At 42.3% G+C, this 25,494-nt stretch overlaps 1 protein-coding gene across 3 annotated transcripts in view; it reads left to right on the forward strand.

The window, feature by feature from the left end:
• Positions 1-6,349, forward strand: part of LOC137653597 (endoribonuclease Dicer-like) — a 617,521-nt gene extending 611,172 nt beyond the window's left edge. For all 3 annotated transcript variants that reach the window (XM_068387145.1, XM_068387137.1, XM_068387151.1), the window contains one exon: positions 5,644-6,349. In XM_068387145.1, coding sequence (XP_068243246.1) covers positions 5,644-5,748 — 105 coding nt within the window. In that variant the 3' untranslated portion in view covers positions 5,749-6,349. The remainder of the gene's footprint in view (positions 1-5,643) is intronic.
• Positions 6,350-25,494: the final 19,145 nt, after the last annotated feature.

Here is a 25,494-nt window from a genome sequence, read left to right on the forward strand (position 1 = left end):
GGACCATCTGGAAGGTGGTCTTAGGTATCGTGGTCATAGTTTTAGGCATCTGGCGATGGTCACGGCAGGAAGTTGCGCTGGTCTGCATGGTCTCCTTGCCTTTTTGTTCTTAGGCTGGGGACCTCCTTCTGAGGAAGATTTCCTCTTTGAGGTCATGCCCCACTTTTGGAGAAAGTTCCTATTCTCCGTGGCTCCTCTGGCTATGATCTCTCGGACCAGTTCCTGTGGGAAAAGGTCCTTACCCCAGATGCACGAGGGAATCAGCTTCCTGGGTTCGTGTTTTACCATCGCTGAGGCAAAAACGAACTCTCTGCAGGCTCTCCTTGCTCTGAGAAAAGCATATAGGTCTTTCACAAGGGTACCCATGTGAGACTTAGCCAGGAAGATGAACATTTCTGGGGCGTCATGTAGACCTGCGCTCATTTCCAAGCAGTTCTGATGAGAAAGGGAGGCCGCAAGTCTCTCCTTCGTCTCCTGTTCCCTCCTCAGAAGATGGTCTGGCAACTTCGGATGGTTCTCATTGAACTGCTGGCCTGCTATCTCTGGATCCAACTTCGAGAGGAAGAAGGTTAGGTGGACATCCTTCCACTTCTCCCCGCAGGCAGGCATTGCTAGAGAGAATGGTTTGCATTCCTCTAGGGTTGGGCAGGGTTTGCCCTCTTTGACTGCCTTGATGACAAAGTCTAGTGCTTTCTTCGAAAAGGGGAAAGAGATGGAGGAAGGAGCAAGAAAGGTGGGGTGTCTCTTGCTCAGTCCTGAGACCTTCGTGTTGGTGTACCCGGCTCCTTTCAAAGCTTTTAGGAGGATGTCTTGCGCCTTGTCATGCTCAAAGACAATGACTTCTTTGGGTACTGTTTCCTCACTGGTTGCATGTTCATCCCGCAGTCTCATGTAACAGTCTGGGTAAGCTGGAAAGCTAGGCCAGAACTCGAGATCTTCGATTAGTTTAGTTCCCAACTTCTCTGAGACAAATGGTTCCCCATTCATCATGGGCGTATGCTCCGCGCACCTCCAGGGGTTGGTTTCAGAGCAGTGGGGAAGATCCACCACTCTAAGGGGCTTCTTAGTGGAGCCCCTGGAAGGTCCAGGGCAGTCCATCCTTTCCTGTAGCAGTATCTGCTGCTGCTTGATTGACTGCTTCATAGTCTCTTGTTCCTTCTGGAACGATTCCAACATTCGTTAGGTCGACATGAGGATCGCTTCACTCTTATCGACCTGTGCAACTGATTGAGGAGTTGGAGCTGAAGAGGTTGACGGCATAGTTTGGTATGCTGTCACGGCGAACTGAGGGTCTTTGGTTGATGTTGAGTGTTGAGTCCTGCTCTTCATGTGCCCACAAAAGTCTTTGCCCTTGTGGTTGCAGAACAATGCTGCACACTTCTCCATCGGCTCCTCCTGTAAAGGAAAAGGGCTCACTGAGTATCATGGTTTTTATATCATTGATACAAAAGCATACATTTTTTATTGACAATAGTAATCACTATTGTTTATAATAGCTTAGGATAATAAGCTTGAAAGGAGGTAGAAAAGACACATATCTGTGTTTCCTCTTCCAGGCCATTGCTGAGACCTCTGTCAGTAATAATCTTTGGTTTCCCTGGTAGGGAGAATACAAGGTAGAAGAAAGTCTAGGAACTAGAGTTTGGGTTAGTAAGTGTCTATACTAACCTTATCCTGTAGTATATGTATTAATACTGATTGGTGATTTTTTAGGGTCCTGATGATCGAAAAAACCATCTGGGTGTGAGGGAGTACTCTTAACCTCAACATAATATTGTGGTCCAAACAATAGACTGCGATAGGAAACACAGAGTATGTTAGAAAACGTGTACTACTGTATAGTTGTGTACTGTAGTTCAGCCGGTGACACTGCCGGGGTTAGGTTAGTACCTGGCGGCACTAACTGATAGAGAGAGAAAAAGCATTAAGGAAGGAGAGTTTCCTATTATTATGGTTTAGCACAATAATCAGGCCACCTACTGTCTCCTTGCCAGAATGAGAGTTCCAATGGAAGGGATAAGAATCTATCTGATTCGGGCTTTCACCCATCCACAAAAGGCCGGCGGCAATAATTGTGGATGGCAGTCCAAGAGATGGCTGAGGACTTCCCAAATTATGTTAGGTTTCCCACCGGCAGCCGTCAGGGCCGGCTCAATCTTCCCCCCAATAATATTCACTTCCTGTGAAGGAAGGAAGTAAGGGGGAAGGAGGCTGAGGCGGCTGAACTAACTGCCTCCGGCAGGGCACCAGGCGGTAACGCAGTCAACCTAGCAAGCCTTGATGACTGTCAGAATACGTGTGAAAGAGTGTTATGATGGCTATGACGTCACTAAAATACAGAAGGGGGAAGGGTAAGGGTCTTATAGTTCATTGAAATGAGAGGTGGTGGCAGGTATGCCATTTACCTTCAACAGTGAACTGAGGAAGCATGGCTTCCTGTGCTGACGACATCGTCGGTGGCAGAGGAAACATGCACCGTTTGCTGGCAACATCGTCGGTGGCAAGACAAGGGCACCCTAAGTTATTTACTATCTAACTCAAAGCCGGAGGTGGCAAGAACTCTGCTCTACTCAACAACAATGAAGAAAGACAGTGGTTGCCGCCTGTAGTGGCGGTGACACTCAGGGAGGGAGGAAGGGTTTAGCCTCTTTTCTCTGAGAGAGAATGTATATCGAACCTTATCCATAGATTCTAGAGAATGTAAGTTCTCCTCCGAATCAATAAGGAACGATAGGGTGAGGCTAAACGTGGGGAATTACTTTACTGTACTAACGTATATATGAGCGAGACTAGCTTAGCTCTGGTACCGCTTGGGTTCCCGCTGCATACGAAATGTAGAATTACATAATAGGACGAGGAATAATATATATGTATGCAAAATCTTCACTTGTATAATTTGCCTAACTAGCTAATATAGCTTAATACCGGGAATTGTCGCCCTACTGACTAAATAAAATGCAATAGTAACGGGGGACTGCATTCTTAAATTGGCTGCCTCTGGTTCTTGGCAATGCTCAACCAAACACACTTAAATTATTGAAATTTAACTCTGAGGAGGGAGCCTAAAATTATACACAGGAGTTTGAAAACAAGAGCCTCATGATTATTCACGGTCAAAGGTAGCACTAAAATCAAGGCCAATCATACAAACTTCGTGACCACAATTAAGGGATTTCTGTACAACATTGGAGATTGTAAGAAGGGCATCACATGCTCCATGGCCTTTACGAAAACCAAATTGCAAACTAGGGAACAGAGTATTATCTTCAGCAAACCTATTAAGACGTTTTGCTAAAAGACGTTGAAAAACCTTAGATAATATGGGAGTTATGGAAATTGGGCGGTAATCAGTTGGACTTGAGCTACCACAAACACATTTACATAGTGGAGTAACATTACCAATTCTCCAACAAGTGCTAAAAAGCTCCTCTTCGAGCTAACTTTCTCAAAATAACAGATAACTTTGGAGCTAAGAAATCTGCAGTCTTTATTAAAAACAAAGTGAAAATACCATTTGGGTTTACACCTCCATCAAGAGTTTTAATTTCACGAGATCGAAAAGCAAAATTAGTTAGTTTAGCTTCAGGAAAACAGGAATGAGGAAGTTCGAGTTTCTCATTACTCTTCTTGCTGTTAAACACATCTGCCAAAAGGGTTTCCTTTTCCTTTGGTCAGTGAGTGACTGAGCCATCTGGTTTAAGTAAAGGAGGAACTGCTGCATATACACCAAAGAGTCCAGGTTTAAGGGTAGTCCACCATTTATGCCCCTGGGTTGTTCCAGAAAGGGTTTCTTTTATGGTTGAATTGTATTTTATTTCAGTTGAAGCATAAACTCTGAGCAAAAGTTCTAAGCTGAGTATAGTTATTCCTGGTCAAAGATGATAGGCCTCCTGCTTCTCCAAATAAGCACGTCTACAATCATCATTGAACCATGGTTTGTCCTTCAAAGGGACTACAGGATCAACACTACTATACAATTGTGACAAATTCAAGCTTAAAAGGTCATGCAAAATCCCATTCCAGTCTGCTTGAGATTTCATATAAATCTTACATAAGTAAGGTACATCAGGGACAGGCTACTCAGTCTTCACTACTAATGAAATCAAAGCATGATCAGATGTCCCAACTGGAGAACCAACCTTACTTGTTATAATGCCAGGTAGTCGGTGTATACGAGGTCCAAGCAGTTTCCAGACCTGTGAGTAGCTTCACTTCTGATTTGCTCACAGACCAATTCAGAGGCAAAGTCTAAAGCTCCTAAGCCATGGTGGTGAGTAGGAGAAACAGAATTTAACCACTCCCTATGGTGTGCGTTGAAATCACCAACAAAGACAAAAGAGGAGACCTTTCTATCATCTTCTGGTATCTTAGCCATAATGGTAAGACAATCAAAGATAGAATCATCCATGTCTGAATACTGGTAGATGGAACACAAATAGAAGTTGTTATGCCTGCCACAAACTTTTATTACCTGAATCTCATGACATTTACATTCATAGCAGGACTTATGAGAAGTAGGGTACTCAGTCCTAACATACACCGCCATTCCCCTGGCCTTAGGGATGGCATCGCATTTCAAATTTAAATATTTGATGGAATTAGTTGTGCTGTTGTTTATGATGATAGCTCCTATGTTGGTAGACTATCATATAGTGCAATTGTTTTTCCAAATTTTTTTTTGCATATTATGATTCTTCAAATACATTGATGACATTAGACAATATAACTCGAGTCATCCAATTATTCTGAAAAAATCAGGAATGGTAACATGAACAAGCTTCAAAATTTAAATTAGTGTTTTTGTAGTATTCCTGCCCATGTAGTTATCTGTGACAATGACCTTGGTGGCCAAGAAGCTTGATCTTTATTCACGTGAGATATGATCACATTCCACCATCTCTCGTATTCTATTATGAAACTGCGTATTCACACGTACATTATATTATTGACAAATTTCAAGCACGTTGGTCTTCTCCATTGTTGGCAACAATAAGAAAATAGGCAAATAATGAACACTGGTAATCATCTTATCACCTAGATTGTCAGACAAAATCTATGTCAGTCTGCATGCATTGTGATTCTCCCCTTACTGTCAAATGTTTGTTAATGCATTTCAGGAAACAATGTAGTACAGCACTGATATGGATTCTTCAGTAAAATCATAAAGACATAAGAAGTTCAAGTGTTGTTCTTTCAATGTTCATGGGCTATGGACTTCAATTTATTTTTATGGCAAAGTTCCAAAATTTAATTCAGTTCAATTATTTCGAGATTTTTATTTTTTATGTTATTGTGCATTACATATTCATATACAGTATAGTTTTTGCCAAAAGTTTATGTAGTGCTAAATTAACTTCTTAGGTTACAATGCTTGACTTTAAGCCCAAATTCCATATTACTCGTGGACAAAAGGTCAAGTTATATTCCCAGTCTCATTAAGAGGGGATCTGCACTGCAAGTTAAAGTACATAGAGCACTATAGTATTTATGCTTGTTTCATTATCTTTTCATGGTAATCTTTCTCACTACCCTTATTATTAAGTGACAATTGTGCTCTGTCGCAATGTAATAGCCTTTTAGTATTAATCCACATGAGTGTTTCCTCATGTAGAGTAATATGAAATTCTCTGATTATCTTTTCAGGTAAATGACAGGTTTGAAGTTGTTGGCCTTGGGAAAAATTTCAAGATTGCTAAAGATAATGCAGCAAAGAAAGCTTTGAGAAGACTCCGGGAAATTGTGGTTTAAGAAAAATTCATTGTTCTTATCTTTTATTTTCAGTGTCACAGAGAATGTTGTTTTTAAAGGAACTTATATAAATATTTATCAACAGATACAAGATTCCTATGGGATATTGTTATCAACAAACAAAAAACTATTATGGCAAATTTTAGTAGCATAGTAAAACTTAAGGGAAGTATATTATTTTAAACATTTGTCACAGAGAATGTTTTTAAAGGAATTTATGTAAATTATTATCAACAGATACAAGATTCCTATGGGATATTGTTATCAACAAACAAAAAACTATTATGGCAAATTTTAGTAGCATAGTAAAACTTAAGGGAAGTATATTTTAAACTTTTGTATTCATGGACTTTCAGAAATATCCTTAACCCTGCGTAAGTAACCTATTTTTTGTTGATCCGCCATCAGTGACCTGGTACCTGTACGGTGACCTCCATTTTCGGATCCAATAACTCCTTTATTATTAAAGATATCAAACAACTTAAACTTGCACATTCATCACTAATCATTCCTTAATACTATGTTAGAAGTAAAGAAAACACGACTTTTTTAATATTTATTACAAATATAACTATACAAAAATATATACATTCACAAAACAGACCATAAATTTATTTACATTTAACCTATAATACTTTGGTGACCTGGATATTGAAGATAGATGATATGGGAACATCCATGCCAATTTTAAAGACCCCTGGATCAAAAACACCAAATCTGTAACAGGGGGTGAAAAAACACTACTTTGAAAATGTCCCCTGTAATCCACCTAAATATTAAAATATTTCTATAATATCTTACACAATTGTGAATTGACCAATCTAGAATACAAAGCAGGTAAAAAAAAAAGTAAATCTTGAGTAATTAAAAGCTTCCAAAAAAAACATTTCTTCCGAGAGGGCAATTTGACATGAGGAGTTTTCCCTCTTGCTCTCTCGGAAATCAATATAATACCCTCAAATTATATGTGGATACCAAATATACTTTCTAGAATACAAGACAAGTAAAATAAACTATATATGAGTACTTAAAAGATTCCAAAAAACAAAACTAAAATTTCTTCCGAGAGGGCCATATGACAAAGTATTTTCTCTATTGTTCTCTCAAAAATCAATATAAGACCCTCAAATTTTATGTGGATACCATATATACATTCTAGAATACAAGACAAGTAAAAAAAAATAAATATGAATACTTAAGATTCTAAAAAATAAAAAAAAAAAAAAATTCTTCTGAGAGGGTCATTTGACATAAGGTATTTTCCCTATTGATCTCTCAGAAATCAATATAAGACCTCAAATTATATGTGGATACCACATATACATTCTAGAATACAAGACAAGTAAAAGAAAATAAATATGAATACTTAGATTCTAAAAAATAAAAACAAAACAAAAAATTCTTTTGAGAGGGTCATTTAACATAAGGTATTTCCCCTATTGATCTCTCAGAAATCAATATAAGACCCTCATATTATATATGGATACCACATATACATTCTAGAATACAAGACAAGTAAAAAAAAACTAAATATGAATAATTAAAACTAAAAAATAAAAAACAAAAACAAAAAATTTCTTCTGAGAGGGCCATTTGACTAAGGTATTTTCCCCCATTGCTCTTTCAGAAATCAATTTAAGACTAAAATTATATGTGGATACCAAATATACTTGATTAATTAAAAAGTTGTAAAAAATGTTAAAAAAAGTTTGTGTTCCTACCTCAATTTTGAATGCAGTTCACGCAAGTGATGATATAGTGCTCTGGGCACGTATATTTCTTGCACTGCACACAAAAAACCCTTGATTTCTTGTTTGAGGAACGAGGGCATATGTTCCTCTTATTCTGGCCAACCTCGGTGCCCATTCCAGAGTCAGTATCTGATGGAATTTCAGGGTCCACATTAGATACTGAGCCAATGGTGTACCTCAGCTCCCTGGGCAAGGTCTTTGCTTGGAGCCTATAAACAGCCCACCTCCTAGTCAGATGATCAACCACCTCCAACCCAAATGCGTGCCTCGTCAATGGCTTTGTCCCTGCTGCTTAGACTTGATGCAAGATATATGCATTGGTGTATATCATGTTGATGATATTGAAGAAAAAACACAAAGGCCATCTTCTGGTGCTCCTGATGCAAGAAGTGTTGGCACATAACTGGTCAAAGGTGTCCACACCTCCTTTTGTGGCATTGTAGAATATTTGTAGGTCAGTCTTCACTTTTTTTTATTATGGAAGGTTTGTGATGGATACTACTTAGGAGCTGTACCCTCTTGGTCCTGCTTGCTTGGTGGGAAATAAGGGTCACGTTCTTCTCATAGTGGTACATAGCAATTGTCTCTCCTACTTTAATCTTCATCGTAGAAAGTGACTTTGGGAGATAAGGCTTATCCTTTATGGTCCCAATAACAAAGTCGAGGCCTTTTTTCTTCAGAGCTTCTGCAGCTTGAAGGGAGCTGAACCAGTTGTTGGTCGTTACCACTCGACCATGTCATGGATATGGGGAAGTCAATTCCATTATGTAAAACTCTCCATGAGTTTAGTATGTCGAGAGGTCCACAGTCCCCTTTCCCAGGTAGGGAATGGCATTGCATAAAAAATGCGTGTCAGCATCGCACATCATTACTATCTTCATCCCGTATCTGTAAAACAAAAGACTATTCAGTGAAATTCTAAAATAATTGAACAAATATACACTAGAATTACAGGTAAATAAATCTATAAGACAGGGAAGTATGCAATGGACTGACGGGTAAGTAAATGTGATTCCAAATAAAATAGATAGTAAATAATGAGAAATTAAAACAATTATATATAAATGAAAATGGCAGGTAAGCAAATCTAGAAAAAAAACACTACCAAGTATGCAATGAAATGATAGGTAAGTAATTGTTATTGCAAATAAATTAGATAATGAATAATAAATTAAAAATTAAAACAAGTACAGTGAGCCCTCGCTACTTCGCGGTTCGACCATCACGGATTCACCACTTCGCGGGTTTTTTTCATAACCCATATACATACACATATCGCGGATTTTCCGGGAATTTCGAAAATACCGCGATATCTGAAGACCCCAAATATTGTACGATATTTCGTTACCTGTAATTCCATTAATACTGTAATTAGTAATATCTGCTCTTACTGATTGTTCATTGCATTACATATGACATATAATTCAGCACAGAAAGAAATAAAACACGAAAAGAGAATGTGATCATACGATAATTCAGTACTGTATACAGTACGTAGTAAAATTAAATCGAACATGAAACGCAAATCAGATGCAGTCATACCATATTAGAATGGTGTAAGGCTGCTGATGGCTACTACTGTACTACAAATGTAATGGATGTGCATCTTTTCCATGAATCTTTTGTATGTATACGTACGTAGTACTGCATCCAATAATATTCTTTGTTGCAAAAATCACATTTTGAATAAGCGTACGAGAGAGAGAGAGAGAGACATATCCTACAACAAAACAAGCGTAAAATAGCATACGTAAAGCTGTATTATTATTATTATTATTATTATTGTTGTTGTTGTTGTTATTAAAATTATTATTGTTATTATCATTATTATTATTATTATTATTATCATTATTTATTATTATTATTATTATTACTGTATATGTAGGGTACCTTGTACTTTGAATTGGTAACCTACGTAGCATATAAGACGGGTTGTGATTGGTTCAAGCGCTGATAGAGGACGAATCAGAACCCAAGTTTTGTTATCTAGCCTGTGATTGGTGTTTTGCCCGCATCTCCAACCCGCAGCATCTACGTATTCGCGGTCACTTTGTCTCCCGCCGTATCGCTGTGTAGATGTTGTTAAGTTATTGTGAACTTTAATCTGTGCAGTGCGTGACTGTTTTAAGTTGAACTTTTTGTTGAACTTTCTGTTAAACCCTACTGTACAATGCCTCCCAAGCGTTCTGCTTCTACTAAGGCTGGTAGTGAGCCTAAACGCCACCGAAAGATGATGACGATTGCTGAGAAGGTGACGCTTCTCGATATGTTAAAAGATGGTAGAAGTTACGCGGCCGCAGCCCGCCATTTTGGAGTCAACAAATCCACCGTTCGCTATATCAAGAAGGACGAGGCGAACATTAGAAAGACGGCTACCATCACCTTTAGCAGATCAGCGAAGCGAGTCGTTACCACGCGTAATAAAACGATCGTACGTATGGAAGGTGCTTTAGCAGTGTGGATTGCCGACTGCCGGAAGAAGAACATAGCCTTGGATACGAACACCATCCGAACCAAGGGTTTGAGCTTGTATGAGAATTTTGCGGCAAAGGAACCTCAAGACGACGATGGCGACCATGCTGAAGAAGATGATGATGTAGATGAACCTCAACCAGGAACATCCACTGATTCCCAGCGTCAGAAACAACGTTTTTCTGCCAGCAAAGGATGGTTCGCGAAGTTTCAGAAACGCTTCGCCCTGAAAAGCGTTTCCCTGCATGGCGAGGCTGCTTCCGCTGACACTGCCGCTGCTGAAACTTACGTGAACGAGACGTTCAAGAATATTATCGCCGAAGGTGGATACAAGCCGGAACAAGTGTTTAATATGGATGAGACCGGCTTGTTTTGGAAGAGAATGCCGTCGCGAACTTTCCTGTTCAAAGAAGAAGCCAAAGCCTCTGGCTTTAAAGCATTTAAGGATCGCGTTACCCTCGTGATGTGTGGCAATGCTGCTGGATTTTTGCTAAAGCCGGGTCTTATTTACAAGTTGAAAAATCCTCGCGCTTTGAAAAATAAGAATAAGAATCTCCTTCCCGTGTACTGGATACATAATCCAAAAGCATGGATTACGAAGATGCTGACCTTCAACTGGTTCCACCAGTGTTTCATCCCGCAAGTCAATGAATATCTCTTAGGGAAGGGCTTGCCATTCAAGATCCTTCTCCTTATGGATAACGCTGGTGGACACGCAACTGACCTGTCTCGTGAGGGCGTTCAGGTTGAGTTCCTGCCACCCAACACCACATCATTAATTCAACCGATGGACCAGGGGGTTATCAGGGCGTTCAAGGCCCTCTACACGAAGAATACCTTGGCGGACTTCGTTGCGTGTGTGGATGCTGCCCAAGAAGATGAAGATGAAGATTTTAATTTGAAGGCGTACTGGCGGCAGTACACCATAGCCACGTGCCTGCAGAACATTCAGAAGGCACTGCAAGAAATGAAACCTGCAACCGTGAATGCGAGCTGGAAGAAGTTGTGGCCCCAGATTGTTTACGACGACGAGAGATTTACTCCGTCTGAAATCCAACACTCTGCAATATGCAAATCTGTGCAGTTGGCTGCGATAATTGGAGGTGACGGGTTTGGCGACATGACGACTGAAGACGTCGACGAGTTGTTGGACTGCCATTCCCAGCCGCTAACTGACGCAGACCTAGAAGACCTGACGAAATCGGCCAGTGAAGAAGAGAGCGAAACACAGGAAGAGACCCAAGAAAATGTTGAAGAAACGGGCTTAACATTAGAGAACGGCTTGCCAAGGTCTGCAACCATATAAAGGAGGTGAAAGAAATGTTGCAAGAGTGGGACGAGGATATGGTTCGGTCTATGCGATTCTGCAACAAGATCGATGAAGACATGACTCCCTACAGGATGCTCTTAGAGCGAAAAAAGAAGCAGCGGCAGCAACTTCCGATCACAATGTTCTTCCAGCCTCGCAAAAAAGAGCCAGTTCCTCCTGCTAGTAGGCCTTCGGAAGAAATTGAAGAAGTTTCCCAGGAAGAAGTTGAAGAGGTGTCCCAGGAAAAGACACCTCCGTCTGAAGAGACGTAAAATACTATCATTGGCTGCACAGTAGAAGACATCATCAGCTTCATCATCATCATTTCTACTGTGCAGCAAATTCATCGCCATCATCATTCAAGTTTTTTTTAACTTCTTTCGTGGTGAGTACAGTAACAATCTTTATTTTTTACTTTAATATTCTAACATTTTAATATTTGTGCCTGTTTTAGTTTAGTACTGTATGCATTAAGTTAAAGGGAAGGTTTTAAAAGTCTGAAGAGTATACATGTTGTAACCTATCATATTTTTTGTTTAAAATTTACATTTACGTACGTAAAACAATCTCTCTCTCTCTCTCTCTCTCTCTCTCTCTCTCTCTCTCTCTCTCTCTCTCTCTCGTAAATTGTTTTCCTGCTTTGCTACGTACAGTATGTACTGTATGATTTCATATAGATACTGTAAATAATATTTGTAATAACATATTTTCTAAAAGCTTTTACTGTAATATCATTATTTATCACTATCATCATGCGCGTTAAATGCCTTCTTTGTTTACTGAGCGTGGTTGTTTACTGAGCGTACTTTATGACGCCGTCGTTTCAGGCGGCGTCATAAAGAAAAACATTTCATTTGGAAGTCCTAAGAAAAATTAAGTAAAAACTTGGTAATAACAAAATCAACATACTGTATAATCAATATAATCGATGCAAAAACTAACCTATACACAGATGTGTACACTAAATGCGTTTGTTTCTTCATTATGATCAGAGAAACGTAAACAAAACATTGGTTGCCATTTTTTATCGTGCTTTTTGGCGTGTTTAGGAAACGCATGATATAAAATCGCCTTTAATATTTGTGCCTGTTTTAGTTTAGGGTACTGTAGTACATGCGTTACGTGTTCTGTACATTAAAGGGTAGTTTGTTAACAGTACTACGTACAAGGGAAGGATTTAAAAGTCTGAATATACATGTTAAATAAATAGGTAAATATGGTGTCACTACTTCGCGGATTTTCACCTATCGCGGTCGGGTCTGGAACCTATCTACCGCGATAAACGAGGGTTCACTGTACAGTATATATAAACTAAAATGACAAGTAAGTAAATCTAGAAAAAAAACATGCAATGCAATGACAGGTAAATATCTAGGGTCAAATCTAAGATAATAATAATAATAATAGGAATGATAATAATAATTACAACACTAACAACACCAATAAGAACAGAAATACTTACTTTGCAGGTTTATTCGGGATGAACATCTTGAATGGGGTTTTCCCACGGAATGGCACCAACTGTTCATCAATGGTTAGATGAGGGCCAGGCACATAAACATTCTTGCAAACATCAACAAAACTATCCCAGAGGGTCCTGATAGGCGCCAGCCTGTCCACTTGTATCCTTTGTGCTCGTGTCTGGAAGTTGTCAAACCTGAGGACCCTCATCAGGAAGGCAAATCTTGCATTACTCATTGTGCTTCTGTATAGGGAATATCTGTCAAATGGCACAAACATTTAGCCAACAGACACATGATTGTCATTCTTCAACCCTGACATTACAAGGATGCCAATCATAGCCTTTAGTTCACTGATGCCGGAATCCTCTGTAGTGGCTCTTTGAACTTTATATTTAGCTCTAAAAGCCGCAATCTTATCATTTGTATAAACAGCAATTGCTGCCAACGTCTCATCAGAAATAGAGTGTTCAAAAAGCTCATGCGGATTTCTAAATCTATTTGCTCCCTCTGTCAACGACCCTGATGGCACTACGTGGGGCCTTGCAACCTTTGCCAATGTAGGATTTGGATCCCTGTGCCAAATATTTCCATCCCTGGCCCTATAGGTTTCTCTGTCATAAAACACAATAGGGGGCCCAGCACTGCCACGTAAAGGGCCTCGTGCTCTTTTCCTGCTCTTTATTTCATTGGGAGTAAGAGGTGGCACTGGGTGATGGCACAGGGGTGGCACTGGGTGATGGCATAAGGGTTGAACTGATGTATGGCACAGTGGTGGAACCGATAGATGGCACAGGAGTTGCACTGGCTGATGGCATAGGGGTGCCACTCAAGGATATATGAAACTGGAATAACTTTCCAGAACCCTGCAACGTCATTTGCACCGACGGAGGGAACCAACACCGCACAAAATTTCACGGTGCCATCGGTCATTGATACTGAAGGCAACACAAAGGGTTCTTCTTGTATCAAAGAGGTATCCCAAATACTTAGAGACCTCGATAACGATGAGACGGGATCCCTCCCTGAGGGACTCCTGAACGGGGTCAAGGACAGCTGTGGGTCATCGACGTCTTCTTCATTGTTGTCATCTAAAATCATCCTTTTACTCCTCTTGGAAGTCGATATCACCTTTCTCTTCGCTTGACGACCAGAAGCAAGGCCCAGGGGAGACACAGTTTCCGAAGAGGTTTTGGATGAGGTTGAATAGAAGGATCTTGCGAGAGGGAAAAGTAACTGCCATGTGACACAGCCACGGCGTCTTCCTCGGGCATGTCGCTGGACTTTTGGTAGATAGCCTTGTCCACACAGGTTTCAGCATCACTGGCATCACTATCAGATTCCAAAAGGGCCTCAATTTCCTTCTTGGACGGGAATCATTTTGGCATCTTAGAAAACTGGAGAGAAAAAAAAACACACTTCAGTTTTCACTTATTTACCGGCACACGTAGTGGCAAAGCCTCATGGTAACCCACTCACAATATGGCAACACTATTCACCATTACTAACTCAAAATCTCATTAACTTATAAATAACACTACGAGATATATATCAAAATATAAAAGTATACAATTTTGAGGGGTCTACTTTGTTCCGTAATAAGGTACCTACTTGGTGACCAAGCAAACTTTGAATGGCTATGAGCCGGCGAATTCTTGGAGCTCAACTTGGTGCGTCCATCCTTGATCGAATCACAACAGAAACTGATGCCGTGCACCTCGACCCGGCGGGAAAAGCTGAGATATCCCGCCAAATCTTGAAAAATATGGTTCTGCGCATTCGCCCGGTCCCAGCATGGGGTCCAGGTTACGTACGCAGGGTTAATGACCAAAGAGAGCTGTTTTACTCCAAAGATTATATATTTTTATTTCAATATAAGATTTCAAAATCATGTATTTATAAAAATTGTGTCAGAGAAATTAGAATCATTAATTTAATTTTTGGTTATCTTCTTTTAACTAATTTTGCAGTTTAGAGATTACTATTGGCAATATGTAAAATTTCATTGTATTTGTGCCAAAAGTTTAGCCGGGAAAAGATTTTGGTTGGCCCTGGAAGTGTGTATTGCGTCTAAAATGTTTTAAGGCCCTTAGAATGGTGCAAAAGTTTGTAGAATATATATACCCAAAATTGTAACTTACTTTTAGGGATTTTATCTTTATGAGACTCCTCCAGTTGTTTAGTTTTATTGTATACTTTGTAATTTTAAACTGTAATGTACTAGTAGCCAAAGCTTGGAAAAGTGTTACAGTACAAGTATTGAGCTTTAGCTTTATATAACTAGTCTGCAGATGAAAATGATGCTCAGGTGAAGTGTGTATGAACTGCAATGTTGAAGGTTTTCATTTAATCTTGGTGGAAGACAAAGTAATTTTACTAGAGTAGTGCAAATAGTTTTTATTTTTAGTATTATGTTATGCTTTTTTTGATGGGGTAAATAAATTCAAAGAATTTAATGAACTGTAAAGGCAAGGCATTTGTAGATTTTGCTTTATGATGAAGTTTGCATGTTATAAAGTTTCTAAAACTTCAAGTGAAAGCTCTCATGTAATTTAAGTACTGTACAGTAATGCCTCACAAAATGAAATTAAAACTAGCTCCCTAGTAGCTTTTGTACCTTGATTTTTTTCACAGTATGATTTGCCTTTTACATGTAAATAGCCTAATTCATTCCAAGCCCTACAGAAACATCACATAAGATTATTATAATAAAGCTAACCTGAACTAAACACAATTAAATAACACCATTTGGATCATTCAGTAATAACCTAACTGTTAATAGCCTGTAAATGAAATGTATAATTAGAACAGACAATACAGTAATGCGATAATAAATGAGAAATACAGTAACAAAAATGTGGAACCTTACCTTTAGAGTGAGGCGATGTCCGAAAGCAAAGTGGCTGTGTGGAAGAGGAGGATGACAAACGGCAGAAAACCTTAACAAGTGACATAAAACATAAGCACTTAGCTTTACGAAACACATTAATAAATGGTAGAAAACATTGACACTTAACTTTACGAAACACATTAAATAATGGCAGAAAGTATTAACACTTAACTTTATGATAAACTTATATTTCTCTTTGCCTCTTTTTAATTTTCTCTTTTGTATTCTCTAAATTTAATAATTTTCTTCTTTTCTTTATTTTTTCCTTTGATCACTATTAGCTTCTTCTTGGCTTGCTAGTATCGAAGGCATTTTTAATACATAACTATCCAAGGAAGCTTGTTTCTACCTACTTCTTAAAATGTTCCTGAAATGATTCCGGCAAACATCATTTATGTACTCGAGCACGACCTGTGTGAACCTTTTCTGGGTGTTCCGTGGCTAATAACGTATGAGTTGAATAATGCAACACGATACAGTGCAGAACTAAAATCACAGAAGCAAAATTATCCACGCAAATTCAATGTGAACAATAGCGCTGTCGAAACAAAATGATCGAGGGATGCTGATTCGTAGATCAATGACTTGATAGATGATAACTAATAGAAGAGCAGGATCATATTGTGGTAAGTAGCATCAGAGTTGGGAGATAACCAACAGGAGAGCGGGAGGATGGTGGTGAGTTTATAGCTAGCGGCGCACAAATTTTAAAATCAGTCTCGGAGGCAGCTGGTCTCTCTTACCGTACCTCGTTTCGTAGCATGAAAAATTTTTTACAATATGAAGCAAAAAAATCTTTGAATCTTGTTTTGCAGCATGAAAATTTCATATGCAGAAGTTTTCATATCAAGAGGTATCACTGTATTGCATTGCTATTTAGATATTGATACTTGTTCCTAGCCATTTGTAGTAATGTACAGTCTAAGATAGTCTTAAGCTTTTATTTCAGCATAATTGACAGGTTTTCATTTTGTTATAAATGTCTTAGATTTTCATGATCTTTTCCAAATCATTTCCCAATCCTGCTCACTTAAAATAGTGTTTTATATTCAGTGTTGTAGACAGGTGTGCATTATGTAATATCTTAATAATAGTGTCCAAAAATAAAATACGCCGGTCAAGAATTACAGAAACTTAGTAATGTAATGGCTTAATGTTAAGTTTCAGTGCAAAAGGTAAGAGTATTTTATTTACATTGCAGTTATTTTTCTTAAGAATTGGTGGAAGTATTTTTTATCAGAATTGAGATTAGATTTTTTCTTGCCAGAGTACTTTGTTTATGGCTGCAAAAGGAATGAGTATTCTATATAAACCGTTATTTCTTTTAAAGAATTGGACAAGATATTTTTCATAAGAATTGGAATTAGGTTTTTTATCCCAAAATACTTAGTTTATGGCTGCAGAAACAACTGACATGACTATGAATAGGTAATTGTGAATGAAGTAGGCATGGAAGTACTTTTAGGATGATTTGATTAATTGCTTTTAATTTCTCTGACATTGTGGCATCAAAGATCATTGATGTCTATAGTATTTGTAAAGAAATAAAAAAAAGACACAGCTACAGTATTTACTTATATCCATTGATATATAGAAATCATATCTCTTTTAGACTAGTATATAGAAATTATAATTATTGTGGAAGACTTAACTTCTGAAATTTATTAAGAAAGTGGTTATGACGAAGGAAAACCCTAATTTTGGGGAGGTGCTGTATGATTCCAAGATCTTTCCTGTAAAAGGCTGGAATAGGGAATCCACTATGGCATGAATTACCAAAGAAATATTTTTTTTTCTTCACTCAGAGTGAGAATGAAATGGCCCCCTTCCACCAACACAAGGATAGGGAGGAGGGAGGGTCTTGGAGTTTACAGTACACCTCCCCAAAATAGGTTTGTTTTTACACGGATAAAACAATCGTCCTTTGTGTAAGAAGTGTGTTTCAGCGCAAAAGCTGGATGGCTGTTGAATCATTAACGAGCAGTTAAATGACAGGTGGGACTGAGGATGAAGGAAACCCCCCCCCCCCAAATGTCAAAGTATTTCCACTTATGTTTTTGGCCACATTATTACTGATCTTTAGATATTCTATACATGTATTAATTTTTCGTTCCCTCTCGTATTTCCTTTCCTCACTAGGCTTTTATTGCCTTTTGGACAGTTAGGGCTTATAGCATCTTGCTTTTCAAACTAGTGTTATAGCTTGGAAGATAATAATGATGATAAATAATAATCCTTCCGTGTCTGCCATGTCAGTTCTGGGTATCTTTCTTACCAGGGTACATTAGGCTAGGTAAGAAGGCACTTGGATTTCGTCTGTCCCTAAGACACTGGACCTAGAACCGGTGCCAAAGGAGACAGAGGATCCCAGATCAGTACTTCTGACAGACATACTTTCACACTTTCAAGGGTGCCACAGTCAGATGAAGGTTTCTGAGATCTGTCCTTGTGGGGTGACCTCTGTCTTTGGGCAGCACTTAGGTCTCCCTCAAAGGCCTGGGATCTCCATTGGGCACCCCATTCCTAGTAAACTTCCTTAATTTTCTTTGTCTCTTTGGAACTATTTGGTGCAAGATTCGCAAAGAGGGCCTCTTGGCCTTTCCTAGTCCCTGGCAGGACTGCCCACAACTTCCAGGAAGGAATGGATGTTTGCAGCTCTTTCAAGTTACACTACCTGTTTTCATCCAGGCGGTGGGGTGGTGGAAGAAGGGAAGAAAATGGTTTCTCTTTGCAGCATTTACCCCACTTTTTGTGCTACACCTGAGAGTAGGGAGATTGCTCGTCATGCCTTTGGCTAACCAGCATAAGCATGGGGATGAGCCTTAGTCAGTGCAAGTCCTTCGAGGAGGGTGCTTACTACCCCCCTCCCCCCTTCTTTCTTTTACCGATAGAGTACTCATCCATTCTTCCAACATTCCTGAGAACCCTGTGCTTACAGACAGAGGTGGGAGGGATTTGTTTGAACAATTCCATTAGAGAAATATCTCTTGCTTTCTGTGTATCTGAAGGATGTATACTACTACTGTGCATCAGTGCGTTATTAGTGCCTCCCTTCTCCCACTACAGTTCGATGTACCCTCTGTACCAGTTCAGTCCTCTGGACTCCTTATTGAGTACTGCTCCTCAGGTGTTCATTTCAGATGTTCACCTGGGTAGTAACTTGGGTCTATCTCAAGGGAGAGGTATAACTGTGGGTGACCCTGCGGCAGTAGCGATAGGATTAATTCAACTTTCCACTTCGTCATTATCTAGGTATTGTGCTATCAAGGAAAGTCTATTATTCTTACCCCGAGATTCAAGCACTTGTCATGCTGTTAACAGCCAAATTCTATCAGTTACACCAGTGATTCCCAACCTTTGTCACCTCAAGGAACCCCCAAGACAATTTTTCTCATGCCAAGGAACCCCTCTATATATATATATATATATATATATATATTTTTTTGGGCTCAAGCCATGACGTCCTGATGGAAGGTTCCTTTTTGGTAGCTTCCTTGGGTATATTGACTACTAGGATATTCCCAGAGAATTAAACCACAGGTTATCACAGAATTCTTACTTCTGGAGCGAGTATCCTAAAGGTTTCCCTTTTAAGACATCGTATATCAACAGGGGACGCATATATTAACACGCCACATAGCTATCTGCACCCTATATAGAGTTAACACTTCGATATGGAGGGGCGGAGAATAGCTGGGGAGCCGTTCCACAGCTACACTCGTCCGTGGCTAATTTTGGTACTCGAAACGTAAACAAACGGGCGCCATTGCTAAATGACGTCACGTCCGTCCTCATCCTTCTGCTAGTAGCTGCCTTGCTTAGACGGATTTCCCCTTGTGCTTTTTTATCGGCTTGCATCTTCGTAATGTCGCTACCTTCAGCCTCGCCTTCTTCTGGAAAGTTGAGTACCAGGTCCCAGTATTGTTTAAATAAGCTCTGACCGTAAAGTAACTTATACTTTTCGAGATATTTCATGTTTTCTGGCGGAGCTGTGCTGCTACCGGACACGCCATTTTATGGCGTCACTGGTCTCTTGCATGCCTTATTTAGCTAGTCTGAACAGCTTATTCCGGTCTCTTAACTAATTGATACTGTTAGTTATTTAGTCTTCATAGCTAGGAACTTCATATCGTGTTTTGACGCTCTTTTATCCGGTCATCGCCTGACCCCATACTAGATTGCTAGCTTAGCCCCTAGGCCAGATTGCCTAGCACCAGTGTTCATGCATGATATATTCCAGTGATCCTAGGTTAAGTTATGAAGATAGTGGCATTATTTATCATACTGTTTACTGTGATGCAAGTGTTTTTCGCCTTCAGGGACCATATAGGGGATCGGTTTGATTGTGTGCCTTTCTAACCTAACCTAACTGTAGGACCCCTATATGCTCCCTTCATCCCCTGCCTTCGGGCATTCCCTCTGTGTGGCCATGCTCCCCCTGCTATATAGGGGGATCATGTCCGTATCAGAGTATTTATCGCTTCTCTGTCCTCCCTAAGGGAATGATCCCCCCTTAGGGTTGTGTCCGAGAAAGAGGAACGGCCTGTCCTTCCTCAGTTGCTTCGGCTAGGTTACTTAACCTTCCATGCAACTTGCTATGTGTCTTTCAGCCTACCTAGCTTGGGGTTTAACACTCCTTATCTAGGTTAGGCCTTGGGGGGGGGGGGGGCTAGTTCTGTACTTTTTTAGTTTGAGGCGGTACCCGTGCACCGCTCTCATTCAGGTTACCTACCCTAGGCTAGGGAGCGTCCTCCCTTTCTTGGTGGCCGTTTTTGTACAGAGCCTCCCCTATGGAAGACCCCTCTTCTTCTCCCTCCCCACCTATCCCTTGCCATAGTCTATCCTATACACATCTGTCCCTAGTCTTCAACTCCCCCTTCGGGTGGAGCGATAGGGCTATCATGAACTCCTGTTGAGCAGGCCGCTCTGGTACATATACCCTTCATAGCGTCCTATGGGGTTAGCCACTGGAAGCGATTTGTCCACAGGGGTTCCCCCCTCTTGGGTGTACCCTAACCCTCCCTTGGGTTACCCTGGCACCCGGCCGACTGCCGGCCCCCTGCCACTGGGTGATAGGACCCACTCCTATCATGGGTACACTCACTCAGGTGGGATGCCAGAGGGGTATGTGATCTTACCCCTCCAATCCCTCCTTCTGTCTCTCTACCTATCCTGGTGCCGGTCCCTTGCGCCTCTACTACCGGCGATACCGCCCTTCTCTTGGTGACACATTCCTGAGATACCCTCCCTCCCCTAAGTCGACAGCCTTCCGTCGGCGTACAGCCGATGGCCCACCCTTCCTTCACCTAGTTTCGGTTGTCCGCCCTTCGGGCCGGCCTCCGGCATGCCGGCGGTCTGGGTATACTATCCAATTCTGCCTTATCTTATGAACTGGTCACCAAGCCGGCTGCCGGAGCCCCCGCCTCCCGCCGGTGTGCCACCGCTATGCCGGCGGCCGCCAAGCTGGCATTATACCTGAATTCTCTATGTGTCTACCTTAATGCCATAAACCCTGCTGGAGCGGCCGCTGGTCTGCCGGCGCCCTCCGGAAGCACCAAGGGACTTGCACCCCTTCTACCAGCTATCGACTACATGCTGATAGCCCTACACCGCAACCAGATAGCTTGGCTACTCCGGTGGATAGGTATTGTCTTACCGTTCTATTAGTGGCCGTGCTGTCTTCTTGCATATTACAAGTTTCCAGCATACTGTGTGTGTCTTAGCGCAGCTGGTTGCCGGAACCCGAACCTATATGGGGTCTTCTGCTACCCCTTTTACTCTAAAGGTCTGAGTGGTCTCAGTCCTTGATATACCTCGCAGGCAATCTCTGCTAGAATTATCTTCTGCCTTCTATGGCGGTCCATGAAGATTTCCGCTTTTGTGTCCTCGGTCACAAACGAAATTGCCTATTGATAAGGTTATGGTAACCAGCTGGGCGGGATGCAGAAGTATGTGTCTATCTACTTCCTTTCCCGCTCCTCTCTTTAACATTACAATATTATAAATTATTTAATGTTAAGTGAAAGTTTAACTACTTAAAATTTAACTTTAGAGTAATATAAGTCACTCTTATGACTTCCATATACTCATAATCTCTTTCTTTTACAGGAGGAGTACATCAAGTGTGACCACAACTTCTGTGGAGTGAAGCGCCCGCACTTCTACGGGCACACGGCATGTCGGACCCACGCCCCCTGCGCCAATAAGAAAGGCGACCTGAAATTCTGGGACCCGCAGCACTGTACAGTCTGTAAGAGTCGTCTGGTCGAAGCGTTCGACGATCCTCCTTCAGCGGAGGTAAGGGACACTGCTCGAGAGAAGCTACGCAAGTGGGTGCGTGGCTTCCAGAAGAACGCCACCGGACCGTATCTCGCCACCGAAGATTTGAGGGCCTTGCTATTCCCGAAGGCATCAAAAGACTCAGTGGTCCCTAGTGATTAGATTCCCACCGTCCAGATAGTGGTGGAACCGGATGTGGTCATGGCTCAGTCCATGCATGAGTGCCGTTTAGACTCCGACAACGTGGAACGTATGTCGGAAGTGTCGGAGACCACGGAGAGGAACCTCATGGGCGACGAGCTCGACTATGAGGAAGATCAGGTGGAATACCCTGAGTCGGAGCATGAGGTCACTCCAGCTTCCACCCCTGCACCAACTCCTACACTGACGGATGTATCACTCCCTTCTACATCCGCTACCCCGGATCCTACTCCGGATCCTACCCCATCCAACACTCAGGAGATCTTCAAGATGCTTGAAGCTCTCATGGATAAGAAACTTCGCGAGACGCATGAGTTATTCAGGTCCAACCTCGGAAGTTCGAAGCAACAACCGAAAAGGATTTCGGTTAAGGACCTCCCTGCATGCTCGGATACTAACCCATGGAGGTTTGCCGAGCACATGCCGATCACCACGGGCAAGATCTTTATCAGCGAGAAGGTCGGCTCGATTGCGCTGGAAGAAGTGGAATTCTTCCCGAACTTTGAGGCTTACCCGGACTGTTACGTCCGACTCAGGTCCGAACCCGCTTCTAAAGAAGAGACCGAACCAAAGGAGGTTATCGTGTTCGATCTCTCGAAGGGCCAGGCTATGTTAGCCAACACGGTGAAAAGTAGGGGCTTCACCTGCTCGAAACTGCCGGCGCTTAGCAAAAAGCACCCGACCTACGTTGCACCAGACGATGCGACCTTCCCCTATCTAGAAAAGGCCTTCACTGCGGTACATAAGGCAGTGGAAGAAGGGAAACCTTGCCCTGTACTGGAGGAGTGCAGGCCCTTCTCCCTGACCACTCCCCCTGATGTTAGACACTGGAAAGACGTCCAGTCAACCTTCATGGTGGGGAAACTAGAGCCTGACGTCGCTGGTCATCAGTTTAACGAGGACCTCCAGAAACTTAACGATCATCTCCTTCGTCGGGAACATGATACGAAGGAAAGGCTCGCCGCATCTATGTCCCTCCAAGTACAGCTCGAAGTCATGGCCGGTGACACTAGGGTCCCTGACTACTACATGGTCCTTGCCAAGACACATCTGGCAACGGTAGTAAAGGAACTGTACAGCTTCACGAAGGCTCGTAGAGCCTGTCGTGAATTCGTGTTTTCTAATGCGACAGTACGACACAAACCCCGGAGGCTGATCTCCTCCAACATCTGGGGAAAACATCTCTTTCCCACCTCCCTAGTGAAAGAGATCACTGACAAAGCCGCCACGGAGAACAGGAACCTTCTCCACAAATGGGGCATGTCTAAGAAAAGGAAATCCTCTCAGGACGACGGCCCTCAACCTAAGAGGAGACCCACCAAACCAAAACCCCAGCAACGTCAACAGAGACGGCAGTTTCCGGGATCCGTTACTCCCCAAGTGGCAGCTCAGCCACAACAGACCTTTCAATTGGTCACCCAACCGGTCTTGTCACAGTCGCCGGTCTTCACCCCTGCATTTGAGCAGCAGTCAACTACCTTTCGTCCCAAAGGTAGAGGCTCAAACAGAGGTGCAGGCAGAGATGCATCTCGCCGTCCCTCCAGAGGCAGAGGAGGAAGGGGAGCTAGCGGCCGAGGTAGCAAACCCTCGGGAAGCCAGAAGCAATGAAGTGCTTCCGGTGAGAGGAAGACTCCGCCAATTCCAGGATCGTTGGACCTTCGATCCCTGGGCACACAGCATTGTCAAGAAAGGTCTAGGCTGGAGCTGGACTCAACCACCCCCATCCTTCCAGCAATTCTTCCAACAGTCAACCCCCCTCCTGGAAGAATATGTCCTAGAACTCTTGAACAAGAAGGTGATAAGGAGGGTAAAGTCAACCAGGTTCCAAGGGAGACTGTTTTGCGTCCCCAAGAAGGACTCCGACAAACTCAAGAGTCATTCTAGACTTATCCCCCCTCAACAAGTTCATAGCGAACAACAAGTTCAAGATGCTGACTCTTCAACAGATACGGACCCTTCTGGCTCAAGGTTCCTACACGGTCTCAATAGACCTGGCGGATGCCTACTGGCATGTTCCAATGAACCACCACGCTTCCTCCTACCTAGGATTTCGACTCCAAAGGAAAAGCTACGCTTTCAGGGCCATGCCCTTCGGGCTCAACGTGACCCCACGGATCTTCACCAAGCTGGCAGACGCCATCGTTCAACAGCTCCGCCTCCGCGGCGTCCAGGTGATGGCCTACCTCGACGATTGGCTGGTCTGGGCGACATCGCCCGAAGATTGTCTAAGATCCTGCAACAAGGTCACCCAGTTTCTAGAACACCTGGGATTCAAGATAAACACCAAGAAATCTCGCCTCTCTCCAGCTCAGAAGTTCCAATGGTTAGGAATCCAGTGGAATCTTCAGTCACACCGCCTTTCCATTCCCCAGAAGAAAAGGAAAGAAATAGCGGTGTCTGTCAAAAAACTACTGAAATCCAAGCGGATCTCAAGACGTCAGCAGGAACAAGTTCTAGGCTCTCTACAGTTCGCCTCAGTGACAAACCCAGTGCTGCGTGCACAGCTAAAGGATGCCGCGGGAGTCTGGAGACGTTCTGCATCCATCGCTCGAAGAGACAAGAGACGGCTCCCAAACAGACTTCGGTTACTCTTAAAGCCGTGGTCGGAAGCAAAGGCCCTGAAAAGGTCCATTCCTCTTCAACACCCACCTCCATCACTCAACATCCACACGGACGCTTCGCTGGAGGGTTGGGGAGGTCACTCCCACCAACAACAGGCTCGAGGTACATGGTCTCCCCTATTCAAGACGTTTCACATCAACATCTTGGAGGACATGGCGGTCCTTCTCACCCTGAAGAAACTCTCTCCGCCTCCCTCGATCCACATTCGTCTGACTCTGGACAACTTGGTGGTAGTCCAATGTCTCAATCGTCAGGGCTCGAGATCGCCCCAGATAAATCAGGTGCTTCTCCCAATCTTCCGTCTGGCAGAGAGGAAGAAATGGCACCTGTCTGCAGTTCACCTACAAGGATTCTGCAACATGACAGCGGACGCTCTATCTCGGACAAGCCCGATAGAGTCGGAATGGTCTCTAGATGCAAGATCCTTCTCCTTCATCTCTCACCAAGTCCCGTAACTTCAGATCGATCTCTTCGCAACAAGCGACAACAATCAACTTCCTCGTTATATGGCCCCGTACGAGGACCCCAAGGCAGAAGCAGTGGACGCCATGTCACTGGATTGGAACAGATGGTCCAGGATCTACCTGTTCCCTCCCACCAACCTTCTGCTGAAAGTCCTCTCCAAGCTGAGAACCTTCAAAGGGACAGTGGCCCTAGTGGCTCCCAAGTGGCCCCGGAGCAATTGGTACCCCCTGGTCCTGGAGCTGCAGCCCACGCTGATCCCTCTCCCGGGCCCAGTTCTCTCCCAGCAAGTACAGAAGT

This window comes from Palaemon carinicauda, chromosome 1, assembly GCF_036898095.1.
Source record: "Palaemon carinicauda isolate YSFRI2023 chromosome 1, ASM3689809v2, whole genome shotgun sequence".
NCBI lineage: Eukaryota > Metazoa > Arthropoda > Malacostraca > Decapoda > Palaemonidae > Palaemon > Palaemon carinicauda.